Source organism: Notamacropus eugenii, chromosome 7 (genome assembly GCF_028372415.1).
Source record: "Notamacropus eugenii isolate mMacEug1 chromosome 7, mMacEug1.pri_v2, whole genome shotgun sequence".
Classification (NCBI taxonomy): Eukaryota; Metazoa; Chordata; class Mammalia; order Diprotodontia; family Macropodidae; genus Notamacropus; species Notamacropus eugenii.
This window is the reverse complement of record NC_092878.1, coordinates 117,432,528-117,449,868: the sequence shown is the minus strand read 5'-3', so window position 1 is coordinate 117,449,868 and position 17,341 is coordinate 117,432,528. Positions and strand designations below refer to the sequence as shown.

General features: G+C 38.4%; 1 protein-coding gene across 4 annotated transcripts in view; it reads left to right on the top strand.

The window, feature by feature from the left end:
- ALPK1 (alpha kinase 1) overlaps positions 1–16,900 on the top strand; it is a 153,256-nt gene extending 136,356 nt beyond the window's left edge. For all 4 annotated transcript variants that reach the window (XM_072622687.1, XM_072622688.1, XM_072622689.1 and 1 more), the window contains 5 exons: positions 58–2,179; positions 4,869–5,022; positions 8,915–9,077; positions 10,508–10,694; positions 13,903–16,900. In XM_072622687.1, coding sequence (XP_072478788.1) covers positions 58–2,179; positions 4,869–5,022; positions 8,915–9,077; positions 10,508–10,694; positions 13,903–14,096 — 2,820 coding nt within the window. In that variant the 3' untranslated portion in view covers positions 14,097–16,900. The remainder of the gene's footprint in view (positions 1–57; positions 2,180–4,868; positions 5,023–8,914; positions 9,078–10,507; positions 10,695–13,902) is intronic.
- The last annotated feature ends 441 nt before the right edge of the window (positions 16,901–17,341 follow it).

Genomic DNA, 17,341 nt, shown 5'->3' with positions numbered 1-17,341 from the left:
AATTCTAGCAAAATAAAATTCCAGGTTTTTAACTTGCTATTTTATTTTTTTCCATAGAACATACAAGGCACATGTTTATTGTCCTACAGTAACTCTATTGACTGTCCTCCAGAAAAGAGAAAGTTCTATTTATCTGAAGCCAAAGAGGCTTTTGAAATTGGCCTCCTCACCAAAAAAGACAGTGACCTAGTTGCTGGAAAACAAGAGCTTCACAGTTTCCTCAAAGCTGCTTTCTGCCTCACCACAGTACATCGGAGCCTCAGTGGAGAGACCAAAGCAGTCCGTGTTTCAGATAAACTTTGTAGAGAAGCAATGGGGAAACTGTATGCTTATTCCACTTTAAGTGGGACTCAAGACAAAGAAACACTGGCTCGGCAGATCATGTCTGATATTGAGCAGATTAAGAAGTATTTGCAAGTCCAAAGTTTCCCCAATTTAGATGACAGATCTTATGTCCCAGAGAGTTACAAATCCTGGATTGATCAGCCTATCTTGCATGGCAAAGTGGATTTCAAAGGAGTCCTTGAAAGGCATTCCCAGCACCATGCTTCAGTGTGTGAAGTGTTTGAAAGTATATGTAAGAGCCACGGGGAAGAAGTAAAAACAGGAGCCTGTATCACATCCTTGAAAACTGAGACAAAAAACACAGACACCTTGAGTACTAGTGATGATAAATTAAGTCAAAAAGGCAATGAAATGTCTTCTTCACAAAAAAACAGTCAGAATCATGGGAAGATCCAAAGAAAAGAAAGAAGAAAATTGCCCCAGTCAGATGCAGCTCATATCTCACTTGATGAAGAAACAGAAACTGAACCACCAAACCACTTCAATAATGGGGAAACTGATGTTTCTAGCAACTCTCTGAATGGAAGTCAGACATCTAACTCTTGGAGCAAGATATCGGGATCCAGCTGTTCTACTAGCTGGGAGAAAGTCAATGATGATGCTGGTGATGAGTCAGTCAGAAGGGAGATCATCCAAGAAAAAAAGCTAGTAGACACTCAATGTTCCACAGCCCTGACTCAAGATCTAGAGAATCATGATGAAAGCAGAGATCTCCATTCATTTGCTTCAATGCCTCATCCTCCCTCTCTCAAGGATTCTAAGGAACACTATTTAGATCATTCTCAAAATCAACAATGTAAACAAACTCCCTTGGCTCCCCACAAGACAATAAACATAGCTTCAGTTTCTGGTAAAGCAATCTTATTCAACAGAGAACAAGAAATAGAAAATGTCCAGGAAATCAGAAATATGGAATCGAAAGATGGCTCTCCATTGTTTGGACATTTAAGGGTCTCTTCTTATTCCCCTACCTCTAGCAGGTCTAGGGAGATCATCTCATTGTCTTCCCCAGAAGACTCAGACTCATTTGAGATGATTGATGTATTACCTGAAGCTGAAGGGAAACTAAGAGTCAAGAATGGAGAAGAGAAAGGAGTAAAAACCACTGAAAGAAACAAAGAACCCAAGTTTAGAGGACTGATTTCTTGTATTGATCAGGAAGAAGAAACTACAGAAAGTATAGAGCATGCTACTTTGAGCCAACCTAAAAACACCAAAGTCTCTTCCACTTGTTCTTTAGCCAACAAATCCACTGTGGCTGGTAGTTCTTTCACTTACTACCGGCCCACGAAGAAACTTGTCACAAGAGAAAAAGAGCACATAGAAAGGCAAGCAGATGAATCAGATACCTCTACAGAGGACAAGGAACTGGAGAGTAGTAAGGTGAGCCACTGGGCAAATAAAAATGATTCTCATAGACTGAATACTTCCGGAGAACAAACCTGTCAGATGGTGAACAACACCCATGGCTCCTGGGCAAACAGTAGCAGACCCTTCCCCACCCTGTGTGATGACACTACCACAGAGGATCATGGTGGAGGGAACGAATTTGGAAACTATAGGCAGAATTCTAGCTCCTCCTTATCAGGGCGGCTGAACTCACCTGACATTTCCAATGGTTCTTCTGAGATGGGAAGTCCCTTGTCATCTCTGAATTCCAGTGGAAGTTCTTTTGTATCTATACTAGGAAAGGCCAACCAGGAAGTCCTAGAAGCTCGAACATTGGAGAACAATGACTTTGAGAAACTCCTGTCAGGAGTAGGGCATGATTGGTTATTCCAGAGACTGAAGAACACAGGAGTTTTTAAACCCAGAGTGCTCCACCAAGCACACAGTAAGTCATTGGTATGAGGGACAAGGGTCTAATTTTAAGCAACCATCAAGCTGAGTCTTGATTTATGAGGTTTTGTGAAGCCAAATGTAGCCACCTCATCGGCAACCTCAATAAATACTTGTGGAACTGAAATGAATAGCTAGATATTGCCTTTCTTGGAAGATATTTGAGAGACTCTAGAGGAAGAATGATGCATATGTCACCAGCAACAAATGTTACTTTGTTTTGTTTAACTACTCTTTGTTCCAAGGGAGGATTCTATTGGAAGTTGGGAGAATATAGTGGTGACCATGATCTAGAATCATAGGATTTTACAAAAAAGCACACCCATAAAGTTTTCTTTAAAAAGACATAAAATTCATTTAGCCCAGATCCTGCTGGCAGACATCAACATGATAGGCATGTGCACAGGATATTATATATATAATGTGGCATTTGACTGACCATAGCTGGAAATAATTTTTAATTCAATAGCTGGAGACCAAGTGATGTTCTTTCTCAGCCCAACATGACAAATGTCCCATTCTTCTTAGTTCAAATATCACTACGCTGTCTCACAAAGATACAATTATAAGCCCAGAAGCAGTTTGGCCTAGCAATGGACTGGGCCTGGGTTCAAATCTTATTTTAGATATATTAGCTGTATGATCCTGGGAAAGTCAGATAGCCCTTTTGTCTCAGATTCCTCATTTGTAAAATGGGGGATAATAATAGCACCTCTTACCTAGGATTTTGTGAGAAATAAATGAGATAATAACTGTAAAGTGCTTAATACAGGGGTTGGCATGTGGTAGGCACTATAGAAGTATTAGCTATTTTATTATTATTATTATTATTATTATTATTATTATTATTATTAATAGACCTGGAGTCAAGAGGACCCAAATTGAAATTTTGCCTCAGTCACTTGCTAGCTTTATAACTGTGGACCATTCATTTAATCTCTCTGTGCCTCAGTTTCTTTATTTGTAAAATAAAGGAGTTGGATTCAATGGTCTCTAAGATGCTTTCCAGGTATAAATCTATGATCCAATCCAATTTTTTAACTAGAAGGAACTCTAACACTTTTCTAGTCCAACTCGCTCATTATATAGATTAAAAAGAAAACAAAACAGAGACCCAGCTTAGAGCAGTGACCAGTCCAAAGTCACAAAGTTAGGGAATAGGAGAGGTAGGGGATAGACCAGTTTCAGACCCCACCTCTGATGTGTAGAGCTAGTGTGGCCTTTGGTACTTTGTTCAACCTCTTTAACCATGCCTGATGGGTTAAAATGAGTGGATAGAACAAGATAACTTCTGCAGTCTCATCCAGTTCTAGGATTCAATGATTTCTTGATTTTTGATTTAGAGTTTTCTCTGTTCTAGAACACAATTGATCATGTGATAGTTAAATAAGGTCAGTTTTTGTAAAGTCCAGTAAATATCACAGAAAACAAAGACTACATGATCACAAAATGAATTTTGAATCAAGCTTTCACCTCCTGTAGGCCAAGACACAAATGTGATTCAAATAACCAGTGAGATTAATTACACAGTCACTGTCTTAGGATGCAGGAACAAACTAAGAGCACTTTTTCTCTGCATCTTGATTTAACATTTACAAATCACTTTCATATAGACTCTCTCCTTTGTTTTTCAAAGCAAGTCTGCAAAGCAGACAAGTCAGATATAATCCCAATTTTACAGAGGAGGTGATTTTAATTCCAAGGAGATAATATGGCTCAGTAGCTTCACAGCTAGTAATTTTAAAGTTAACTTAAATGAGGCACTGGAATACAGTTATTATCTCATTTGTTTCTCACAAAAACCCTAGGAAGTAGGTGCTATTATTATTCCCATTTTACAGATGAGGAATCTGAGACAAAAGAGGCTATCTGACTTTCCCAGGTATTAGAATGAATAAATTAATAAGTTTATTAAGCACTTACTATGTGCCCAGCACTGTGCTGAATGCCAAAGATATAAATACAAAAAGCAAAAACAGTCCCTATCCCTGATGGAGGGAGGTAACATACAAAAAGGAGCAGTGATCAGTGAAAAGTGTCTTGTCCCAGAAAATTGTAGGGATGATGAGTAGATTGACATATGTCAGCCGGTAAGAATGACAAGTGATTTGATCATGGTGGATAGTTCCAGAACCAGAGGGGAGAGGAAAATAGTACCCTTTTGGAGGGAAGGATGCTGACTAATCTGTGGAGAAAGTCAGAGAATGGGAAGTGAAATGGGGCCATTTTGGAGATATTTTCCTTGTACCATGCTACACAGTTGTACCTGTGTATTCTATGTTTCAGGTCACCTCAGGGTGTTGAAAATGATAGGATTATATTTCTCTTGCCAAATGATTCCTTTTCTATTTTCTGACAACTAAAAATGTTCCGTATCACATGCCTTATGAATTGTTCTTCCATAAATGCTTGCCTTATCTTTTATTTCTTCCTGCCATTTTCCACACCAGAATACTTTATTAGTATAAGACTTCTCTTTGTTACAAATTCATCACCTGTTATTACCCTTTCATCTAGAATTTAGAAGTTAAAAGTGTGTGAGACCTGAGGGGGGAATATTTTTTAAAGATTTGAAAAAAATTTCACAGATAAAGTACTTTAAGGTCCCTGTTAATGCTAGTTTTCTTCTGGGACTGTAATAGCCTTGCTCAAGATATGACTAGTTTCACTTTTTCTTTTTCCAGATGCTCTTTTGCTAAAATATTCCAAGAAATCAGAACTGTGGACAGCCCAGGAAACTGCTGTATATTTTGGTGACTACCTGGTTGTAAAGAAGAAAGGTCAACAAAGGAGTGCCTTTTGGATACACCTCCTTCATCAGGAAGAAATTTTGGGAAGGTATTGTTCAAAAAAGAGGGGCAAAGTCCAATTAACGTAAATGTAATTCAACCGAGTTCCCTGATCAACTTGGTGAGGTCACCTATAGATGGAGTGGGCATACCCAGTAATATCTGGTTGAGAGGATATTCTAGGCTTTGTCAATCCATGTGTACCTCACTGAGGATGAGGATTTGAGTCTCAGCATTTAGGAATGAACTGATTGGCTTGGGCTATTGTAAGTTAGATCCAGTCCTACAGAAAACCCAAAGAACTCATAGTAACCTCATCAAGAAAATCCCATGCTATTCCCTGCAGTCCATAAGGATCCAGAACCAAATCCTGAGAGGTAACCAAGCTCTAGTGCCACAGAAGATTGCATTCATCAAAGTTTTAAAAACTAATGTTAAAAATTGTTTTTACATGCAGCTGGAAAATAAGATATACAGGTAATGAGGTATAGAAATCTATCTTGCCCTTCATGAAAATAGAAGGGAAGGAGGTAAGAGAAGGGAGGGGTGTGATAGAGGGAGGGCAGATTAAGGGAAGGGGTAATCAGAATGCACTCTGTCTTGGTAGAGGGGAGAGATGGGGAGAAAATTTGGAACTCAAAATCTTGTGGAAGTGAATGTTGAAAACTAAAAATAAACTAATTAATAAATGAAAACTGAAATTCTAAGTCAAATAAAAGAAGACTGAGTTCAGCTGCCATTACATCCAACTCATCCCTCCAAAAAGAATCCCCAGGGGTGGAAGGAGGAAAAAAAGACAAAAGAAGAAGTGCACATCAGAGAACAAAAGAAAATTCCCAAGGAAGCAAAGAGAAGATGGACAATTCTCCACACAATGTGTATTACTTATTATACAAGCTTTCTTGAAATGAAAATTTATTACATATTTTGAATCCTCTCTTATGTTCTATGTATACAACATGCTTTGTTCCCCTTTCTTACTTTGTACTCAAGTTCCAATATTTAAGTTTACGATATGTTTTTGTTTCTTTTCTCTATTGGATATTTGTGTTGTGGCCTTTGAGTCTAAACTAAAATTTAAAAAAAGAATCCTCACCATAACATACTGGAAAAAAATGGTTATCTTGTCTTTGCTTGAAGACTTCCAGCTAGGGAAGAACCCATTACCTTCTGAGTCCACGCCTTCCACTTTTAACACAATTTTCAGTAGTATTACTTTTCATTGAGCCAAAATTTACCTTTTTTTAACACTCACTCATTGCTCCTAGTCCAGTGGTGGGAAATCTATGGTCTTATGGCCACACGTGGCCTGACTCCAAATTTTTGGTCAAAAGGCCGCCCTTAAGGATCTGGAAGGCCACATGTGGCCTTGGGACCATAGGTTTTCCCACCCCTGTCCTAGTTCAATCATCTGGGGACAAGCAGAGCAAATTTAGCCCTTCTTCTGAAGCCTTTCAGGTTCTTGAAAGCAGCTGTTATGGCCCTTCTGAGTTTTGTCTTCTCTAAGACAAGAATCCCCAGTTCTTTTGCCAAGTCATCCAATATCATGGACTTAAGGCCCTTCACCATTCCTCAGGATGCTCTCTAATTTATCAAGTCTTCCTGGAATATACGTGGTAGTGGTGGTGGTGGTGGCGGTGGTGGTGATTGAGTCATTTTTCAACTGTTTCCAACTCTTCATGACCTCTTTTGAAGTCTCCTTGGCAAGGGAAGCAAAGCCATTTGTCCTTTTTTTCTCTAGCTCACTTTACAGGTGACAAAACTGAGGCAAACAAGGTTAAGTGACTTGTCCAGGGTCACACAACTAATAAGTATCTGAGGCCATATTGGAACCAAGGGCTTCTTGACTCCAGGCCCCAATCTCTACCCACAGTGACTCTGAACTAAGAACACTATTCCAGTTATGGTCTGACCAAAGCAGAGGGAACAATTACCTCCTTCTCCCTGGAGACTATGCTTCTCTAAATGCATCCTAAGATTGCATCCTATTTGGAACCCCATTTCTCCCTGCTGGCTCATTTTGACCTTATAGTCCCCCAAACTCCCAAGCTCTGGGCTTGGTCTAACTCTCTCTAGAAGAGAAACAAATCTAAGGTTGCTAGAGCAGCAACCTCTTAACATTCTGGTAATTCCCATCTTTAAGTCCTTACTTGGTACCAGCCTGGGAGGGAAAGATTTAGTAATATTTTTTTTGCTCATTAAAGGGGTCATTCTCTAATTACTTCTTAGAGAGGCTTATTTACTGAATGGCCTACCTTCACCCTAAGTGAGTACCTGAATAGGTCAAGGTCTCCCATTGCATCCTGGGCCTTCTCCAGTCATCCTGATGAATATCTGGTCACTGGATCCAGAAGACTCAGGAGAGGAGAAGTGAGGCTGCTGACCCTGCATAGCCCTCCCTCACTCAAAACAAAGTCAAGTGCAAGTCATGTCATCAATTCTTTGGTGTCATGGTCTTCTTTGAAAATGAAGGATGAACTAGACCTGATACCAGCCTAACTAAGGACTTGGACTTCTCCAGAGGAGAAATATGGGGTTCCTAGAAAGGCAAGCTCATTGCCTACTGGAACTGCAGTGTCTTAATAATTCACTATAAAAGTAGAAAGAAAAGCCCAGGTTTTTGTTATATATCATCCCTATTACTCCTCCAGTTCTGGGACTATATGTATGATCTTTCTAAGAGACTGGTGTTGCCCTGGTACACTACCTCCTCCTTTCTTAGAAGACTGTGTCCCAGGATCCTCTTCTCTCCAAGATGGGTCCAGATTCTTTCATCACTATCCCTTGACATGTGGTTTATAAAATATACAACTTCATTATGTCTCTTTTTCCTTGTACCCTGGGATTTAAGTTTATCCAGTTTTCCTGCAGTTTTCCTATCTATGCTCAACTATCTTAGTAACATTCCAAGTAAGAGCTACCAAAATGTAGGACCAGAACAAGGCATGACTCTCATCCATAACGGCCAAATCCAACCAAATCACCCCTCATTGGTGAGGCTTGAGATCTCATTCTCAATGAGGGGTGAAAGGGTGTCCTCAAGACATTGAAGACATTAACCATGTCATCAGTCCACCCAACAAGATTGCCAATCATGTCTCCCTATAGCACCTTCAAGTTGAACAAGCAAATTTCCTGATCAGTCCTCTACGTATCTTTGTTCTGGACGAGGACCATGATATCAAGAAGGTGATGCCATGACTTGCAAATGATTTGGATTTAAGTGAGGGAGGGCTGTGCAAAGCCACCAACCTTACTTTCTCCTCTGGAGCCATCTGGATCCGGTAGCAAGATATGAATCAAGACAACTGGAGATAGCCCACTGTCCTCTGCATAAAAGAAATAAACACAGGCCTTCTGGGGCTTTTTTAAGCAACATACTTTAGTTAAATCTTATAAATTTAGGTCTAGAAAGGAATTCATCCAATCCAAACCTCCTTTTCAGAAAAGGACCTGACTCTAAGTGACTTTCCCAAGATCACACAGGTAGTAAGCATAACAGAGTCAGAATTTCAACAAAGGATCTCTAAGTCCAAATTCAGGACTTTTTCCACTGAATCACACTGCCTCCCAATTCTTGCACTAATGGATGTCTGGTGCAGTGCCACACTAGATACACACCTTCTCCTTATAGCATTGATAGAAGGGAGCTCAGGATCAAATTGTGCTCAACTACTGCTATGACAAAATGATTGAAATCACTAGATATAGGAAATAAAATAGACAGTGCGGCAAAGCTATAATATTTGTGTTTGTGTGTGTGTGTATATATATATATATATATATATATATAACACAATTGTGTTTGTATGGAGTTTGTATATTGGTTGTATATTGTTATGCTTTCAAAGCCCACTCAAACACACTGAATCAATTTCTTCTCATCTTCTGTCCTGGGTTTAGGGGGTTTGTTCTAGCTTGTTTGTTTTTCTCCCCCATAGATATGTTGGAAAAGAATATCAATCACAGAAAGGACTCTGGCACCATTTCATTGATGTGGAGAGGCAGATGACCGCACAATACTATGTCACAGAGTTTAACAAAAGACTCTATGAGCAAAATATCCCAACACAGATCTTCTACATCCCCTCCACGGTACTGCTGGTAAGAAATCCATGATAAATCACAATACGGATAGACTCTGTCTCTCTCTGAAAAAATAAACTGGAGACAACATAGTAAGGTAGAAGGAGCAAAGGCCCTTTTCAGAGGACCTGTATTCAAATCCAGCTTCTGACATTTAAAATCTGTGTGACCTTAGGCAAGTTACTTAGTCTATCTGGGCCTCAGTTATCCCATCTGTAAAATGAAGGGCTTGGGTTTGGTGCTCTCTGAATGCCTTCCAATTCTAGATCTATGAGTCTATATGAAATATAGAAGGCAGTATGGCATAATGAGTAGAGGAACAGCGTTGGGACCAGAAAGACCAGAGCTCAATTCCTACCTCTGACACAGACTAGCTAGATGACCCTAGAAAAGTCATTTAATCTCTCATTACTCTCAGGCAATATGTGAGAAACATCAGATGTTCTTCTGCATTAGTCAAGATAATCCCTTCATTGGGATTTCCATAGAGTAAATTCCTTGGGGACAGGGACTGTCTTTTGCCTCTTTTTGTGCCTCCAGCACTTAGCACAGTGCCTGAAACACAGTAGGCACTTGATAAATGTTTATTGATTGATTGGTTGGTGTCCTGGAGCTGATTTTACTGACTCAAGACAGCCAATTGTTAAACTTTTAGTGTGATCATTTACACCTCTGAAAATTGGAAAATGCTACAAATCAAGGCTTGAATTATTGTTTTGATTAAGACTATTCAGTCTTAAGAAAGTGATGGAGAAAATATGGATGATGTATATTAAACTTAAAAGTATGTTTTGCATGCATTTTGGAGGGTATATCGTTAAACATTTACCAGCACACCCCATATGTGTACACATATATAATATTCACATATGCACATGTATACACAAAATCACATGTATGTATATATATTTACTGATAGATGTGTGTATATTCACACAGACATATATGTGTGCTATATATGTACCTAAGACAAAGGAAGCCTAGGAACTTCTGAGCTGCCCATAAACGACAAGAACCTTGGGATTTGTGGACATATTCTGGTGCCAAAAGACATCAAAGAAGAGAATCTACTCTCCTGAACTGAATATAGTTAAGCAGTTAGAGCATTATCTCACTCACTGACCTGATTAAGAGAGCCTTGTCTCACTCACTGACTTGATTAAGAGAGCCTTATCTCACTCACTGACTTGATTAAGGAGGGGACTGTCTGGACAGAAATTTTTACCACACTGGGAAGGGGTAAATTTATCCCTTTTTACCTATGAGAAAACTGAGGCTCAGAGAAGTTATATGGCTTTCCAAAGACACAGATAAATGTACACAGTACATTAAAAGTACACAGATAAATGACAGAGGCAGGATCCAACCCCAAATCTAAACTCGGTACTCTTTTCATCGTAGTTTCTCCACTCCCCATTTTGTCAAGACCACTCTTTGTTGCCTTTCAGATTTTAGAGGGCAAGACAATTAAAGGATGCGTCAGTGTGGAACCTTACATTTTGGGAGAATTCGTTAAACTATCCAATAACGCAAGAGTAGTGAAAACGGAGTACAAAGCCACGGAATATGGATTGGCTTATGGACATTTTTGTTATGAGTTTTCCAATCACACAAATGTTGTGGTTGATTTGCAAGGTACGTGTCAGTGTTGGCCACTTTCATCCTTTCTTAACCAAACATAATCATGTGTCCTACATATGCAAATGTCTGCCTGTGCAGCTGCCTACGTTCCCGATAATAATGTTTATTTTCAAAGCAGATTGAGCCATTTTAGGTTGCAAAATTCTGCTCCAGATTAAGGAAGACAGTTTCTTTATTCATTTTGTAAATGAGACTCGAGTATCCTAAAAATGTTACTGCTTCTTCTAACAGTTACAATTAAATCCAATGCAATAAACATTTATTGAATTACTACTAAATACAAGGTGCTGATTTTGCGTAATTTTTGAGCAGATCTAGTTCCATATAACCCCAGATTCCACTACAAAATCAGGGATTACCATTTAAATCATTCACTAGCAGGGTTAAATGGTTTTGATTCCTTGTTTATTAAATTTTCTCCAGCACTTTCTTCTTCAGACTTTCACCCTTACTGTACAAATGAGATCATAAGATGTCTCCCACAATCAAAAAGGCTGGTCAATTGATCTATAGAGCAAGGAGGCAATATTTTTTTTTACAATAACCCTTATGAAGCTACCAGACTTGTTTTGTTTTGTTTCTTCTTGAAGTACTTTTAAAAAATCAAAGCTTGCCCAAAATCTGTTGATGTTTCTAAATTAGTCTTCTGACTGTGACTAACTTTCAAAGGAAAGCATGAGAGTCAAGTGACACCTCTGTGGAGCAGGGTACAGGAATTCAGATAAGTCTAGTGGCTTTGGGTGGCTTTTCCAGAATGTTTTTGTTTGTGTTCTACTACGTTATACATGCCTGTGGGGAGCATCTCACACAATAAGCTGTATGGAAAACTACCAGAGGTCTTAAGGCATATGTGCCCAAAAGGTGCAGGAAGTGATTTCCATGTCACAGTCAGTGACAACTGCATCTTTGACAATACATTCTGAACTCATCCTTATTCTCTCATTCATATCTGTGGTAAAAGTCATGCAACCTTGATGATGATGATAAGGACGATGAGGATGATGAGGAAGAGGAGGAGAATAGTGATGACGGTGATGATAATGATTAACAGTTATACAGGGTGATCCACAAGTCTTAGTGTAGTTTTAGCACTTTAAGGTTTAAAAAAATGTTTTACATGTATTTATTTTTTCATTGATTTTTCACAACAATGAGATAGGTATTTCATTAGTAAATAAGGCTTTAGTAGCATAAGAATTTTACTACAGCTTCTAAAACTGACAATTCAATTCAATCAGATTATTCTCATTTTTTAAAGATAAAGAAAATTAGACTAGAAGTTAACTTACCCAAAGTCACATAGTTACTAAGTGCCCAAGGCGGGATTTGAGTAGCACAGCAGATAGATTTCTGGGCTTGGAGTCAGGAAGACTCATCTTCCTAAATTCAAATCTGGTCTCAGACACTTATTAGCTGTGTGACCCTGGGCAAGTCACTTTACCCTGTTGGCCTCATCTGTAAAATGAGCTTTAGAAGGAAATGGCAAAGCACTCCACTATATTTGCCAAGAAAACCCCAAATGAAGTCAGGGAGAGTTGGACACAACTGAAAAATGACTGAACTCCCTTAACTCCAAGTCTCCACCTACCTGATAAAGGTAATAGTTTGAGTAAAAGGTAGTGAACTAGAATTAAATGAAATATATTAAAGATTTAAATGCTTACTTGCATTTAACTCCTGTGATTACTTGCATGGATATTTTTATTTTTTGTTTCCAAAAGAATACATAGTGAAAAAATAAAAAAATCACAAAAGAAACATGTTAACCTGACATTCTGTCCAAAAGAACTCTGTTGACTCCACCATATGCATTCACATTAAAATGATTGTTGATGTCCAGAATGATGACCTGGATACACTCAGCAACCTTGAAGTGCCTTCTGAATCATCAGAGAAATATTATATTATGCTCAAGTACAGTTCCAGTGTTCTGAAAGTAAGCCTAGATCTCTTGTGGCTTAGAGATGACGTGTCTTTTCAGTTGTTTTGGTTGTGTCTGACTCTTTGTGACCTTATTTGGGATTTTTTGGCAAAGAAACTGGAGTGGTTTGCCATTTCCTTCTCTAGTTCATTTTACAGATGAGGAAACTGAGGCTAACATGGTTAAATGACTTACCCAGAGTCATACAACTAGTGGGGGTCTGAGGCCAGTTTTGAACTCAGGGAAATGAGTCTTCTTATCTCCTGGTCTAGCATTCCCACTGCACTAGAGACTTGTTGCCTTTGGAGATGACTGCAGCTTCTTTAAGGCCATGGTAAGAAAATGCAGTCATTGAAAGGTCATACTAAGATGCAGATTATGGGCTTTGTTGTCGTAGTATCAGCCTCATCAAGTTCAGAGGGGCTGACCAAAAACCTAGTGTTGAATCTCTCTGACACCAACAATCCAGGAAACTGTCTGATGACATCACAGATCTTTCAAGTATTAAAATAAGCAGAGAGTGACTATTCATTTTAAGTTTATTTTCCTTCATTCTGCACCTTAGAGAACTGGTAATCTATTAGCCCACATATCCAATTCCTAGCTTACTCAGGAGTCAGCTAGATGGCAAAGTGGATAGAGTTCAAATTCCTGAATCCATATTGAGCTCAAGTCCCACCCCAGACACTTACTAGCTGTGTAGTCCTGGTCAAGTCACTTAACTTTTGTCTACCTCCATTTCCTCATCCGTAAAATGGAGATAACAGCATCCACTTCCCAAGGTTGTTGTGAGGATGAAATTAGATATTTACAAAGCACTAAGCAAACCTTAAAGTGAAATATAAATGTTAGGTATTATTATTTAGTCTAACTGTTGTGAATTGGGTCTGGGAGATTGATTGGGGTCAACTCAGCCTAAATGAGTTCATCTGAACGCTACATTCTGTTAACATCCTGGTTATCATAAAATTTACTAGATATCCCTCTAAGTCAAAGGTTATTAAACTTTTTTATGTGTATCCTGAATCCTTTGGCAGTCAGGTGAAGTTTATAGAACTCTTCTCAAAATAATGTTGTTAAGTGAATAAAAATCAAATATATAAGCTTACAAAAGAAGCCAACTATATTGGAAGAGTTTGAAAAATATTTTAAAACAAATTTCATATATCCCAGGTAAGAACCTCTGCTCTAAGTAAGCATATTCTAGAAATATTATCATTCTTATAATACTGAAATGATATTTCATAAGAAATCTAAAACTCAAAAATCCTTTCGTTATAGGTTGGGTGACCGGTAATGGAAAAGGAGTCATCTACCTCACAGATCCCCAGATTCATTCTCTTGATCATAAAGATGTGACTACTAACTTTGGAGAAAGGGGCATTTATTATTTCTTCAACAATCAGCATGTGAAGTGTAATGAAATCTGCCATCGACTTTCTTTAACTAGACCTTCAATTAAAAACCTTAGTTAAGCACATATTTTCCTTCAACAGCCTTACAAATGAAATAATAAATTTAGGTCTACAAAATGACAGTAGTCTAGGTGAAAACAAAAAAAATCAGTTAACTATCTGGACATCATTACTAATGTAAATATACAGATGTTTAATGTTATTTTTCAAATAATCTGAGTAATGGATCTTTTGTTTTTACCTTTGAGACATTATGAAGATACATTCTTGGCTATCTCCAATTATTGTTATTATAAGAGCTCATTATTATTTAGTAAGGAGGGATAGGGATAGAGACCATACTTATGATTTATATATATTATATTACATATGTAATATAATATATAATTATTGTTATTATAAGAGAACATTATTATTGAATAAGGAGAGATAGAGATAGAGACCATACTTGTGATTTCATTGTACAAGGAACTCCCAAATGAAAAAATTCTCTCTACCAATGCACGTCATCTTTAACTTAGAGCCTTAGAGACTTACCCAGGGCCCTGAGAGGATAAAAGACTGACCCAGGGCCATATAACCAATATATATCAGAGAGACTTCTTGGCTTCCAAATTCTAGCCACTACATCATGTCACCTGTAGAACTTATAATTTCTCCAAACTCAGAAAAATCTGTATTCAGGCTAAGTCCTCTGCCTTTAATTCATGTATTTGTCCTAGGTATTTTCAGACAAAAGGTATTTAGTGATAATAATATCCATTCAACTTCCTCCTTCAAAATTCTTTGGCCAGATGAGTGACAAGTCATAAAGGCAACTTAAGGTACCTGTCACTAGACACTGACTAGCTATGAATCATCTCTGCAGTGAACTTGCCAACCCCAATATTTCCTGATCAAAGGACTAAAACAGCCTCTAGGTAAGGCAGGAACATTTTATCCTCCCAGGGGTCTCTTGGACCAAAGTCCAATCCAGATAAAGAATTAATTCTTCTAAGGAATATTATTTTCATTAAGACAAGTGTTATGGTCAAATACACAAAAATGAAAGATTTTTATCATCAATTAATAAATAAAATATTTGGAGAAATGTGATGAGATATTTCGTTGTAAGGGATTTCTAAAGAATGCCCAGGTACTGTCAGATAGCAGTAGGACCATGATAGGCTTGAAGCTCTGATTCTCACGGAGTGTTCTTCCCCCTCTCCCCAACTTTTTTTGGGGGGCAGGGATATGGATCTCTCTCTCACTCAGACTAGAATGCTGCAATAATTCACAGCCTTACCTGATGTTGATTGACATGAAAGTTTTGACTTTCTTTTCTGACCTGGGTCAGACCTAGGACCCTGGGACCCTATTAGCCACCAGGGTGCATTGTAGTGTTAATCGGAATTAGTACAAACAGGTGATCAGCTTCGAGCCCCACCATAGTTCAATCCACTGGTCTCAACTTCCCCAGTCACAGGGATTATAGTGTCTACCACCAGGCCTATCAGTGTTCTCCCTCATGACCATGTCCATCAGCATGTGTTTGTTGTTGTGTCTGTCCTTTGCTCTCAAAGAGGACCATGACATCAGGGAGATGATGACACGACTTGCACTTGACTTTGATTTTTGTGAGGGAGGGCTGTGCAAGGGCACCAATCTCACTTTCTCCTCCTGAGCCATCTGGATCCAGTGACCACATATTCATCAGGATGACTGGAGAAATCTGTGTTTACTGGAATAAGGTGTACCAGTACTATGTAACAAAAGTTATCTTGAAGAGACCAATATGTTGTCCCTGGTGAAAACAGTAAAGGCATTTCTATATTTTATTGGTGAGAATGTGACTGTTAATCAAATCATGGCCTAGATTTCATGTCTGTTAGATGGAAAATAACTCTGCCTGGTTTTACCGATTCCCCTGCCTTCTCCCATTCCTGGCAGACATCCCTCCCTCCCAGGTCTTTGTTCTCTAATTTGTATCACTGCTTTGAGTGTTTCTTCTCACCCACACTACGAGTAGGGCAAGCAACAGGACAGTGCACACAGACTCCAAAAAATGAGTGACTCCCACCTGACACCTACAATTTTTATCCTAGAAGATAAGGATGCTGCTAAGTTTCTTTAGTTTCTTCTGGTTTGGACCAAACTCTCTCTATAGAATCTTCAACTTCCTCTGCACTCTTGGTTTTAATTGAAAGTCTGAAAGCAAACCAATGCAGCTAAAATTTAAAGGCAAACACTGAGAAAAAAAAAATCTTTGCAGAAAGTTTCTCTGATAAGCATCTTCTTTCCAAGATATCTAAAACAACAAATTCAAATGTATAAGAATAAGAGCCAGTCCCCAATTAAAACATAATCAGAGTTGCTGAGTGAAGTGACCACAACCAGGAGAACATTGTTCGTGGAAATAGTCACAGTGTGCAATGACTGATTTTGACAGACTGAGCCCTTCTTGGCAATGCAAGGACCTAAAACAATTTCAAAGGATTCATGATGGAAAATGCCATTCACATCCAGAGAAAGAACTATGGAGTTGGAATGCAGAACAAAGCAGACTATTTTCTTTTTTTTATTTTGTTTTGCTTTTTGTTTTCCTTTCTCATGGTTCCTCCCATTCACTTTAATTCTTCTATGCAACATGACTAATGTGAAAATGTGCGGAATGTAATGGAGTACTACTGCACCATAAGAAATGATGAACAAGAAGACTTCAGAGAGATCTGGAAGGACTCATATGATCTGATGCTGAGCGAAAGGAGCAGAACCAGCAGAACTTTGTGCACAGCAATGACCACAGTGTGCGAGAGTTTTTTCTGGTAGACTTGGAACTTCGTAACAATGCAGGAACTTAAAAAAAAAAAATTCCCAATGATCTTCTAAGCAAAATGCCTTCCACACTCAGAGAAAGAACTATGGAATTCATTCACAGAATGTAGCAGCTCATTTTTGTGTGTGTGTATTATGTTTTGATTTGTTACATGATTTCTTCCATTTATTTTAGTTCATCTACACAGCATCACTATAGTGAAAACAAATTCAGTAGAAAAGTATGTGTAGATCCTATATGGAATTGTAAGCTGTCTTGGGGAGGCAGGGGAGTGGTGGGGGGTAGGGAGGGGGGGAAATCTAAGTTTTATGGTAGTGATTGTAGAATATTGAAAATTTAAAAAAAGAAAATAAAAAAATGTGCATAATCAGAATGTATGTGTAGCACCTATATCAAATTGCATGCCCTCTTGGGGAGGGAGTGAGGAGGGAAGGGGAGAAAATTCAAATCTAATGTAAGTGAATGTTGAAAACTAAAAATAAATTAATTA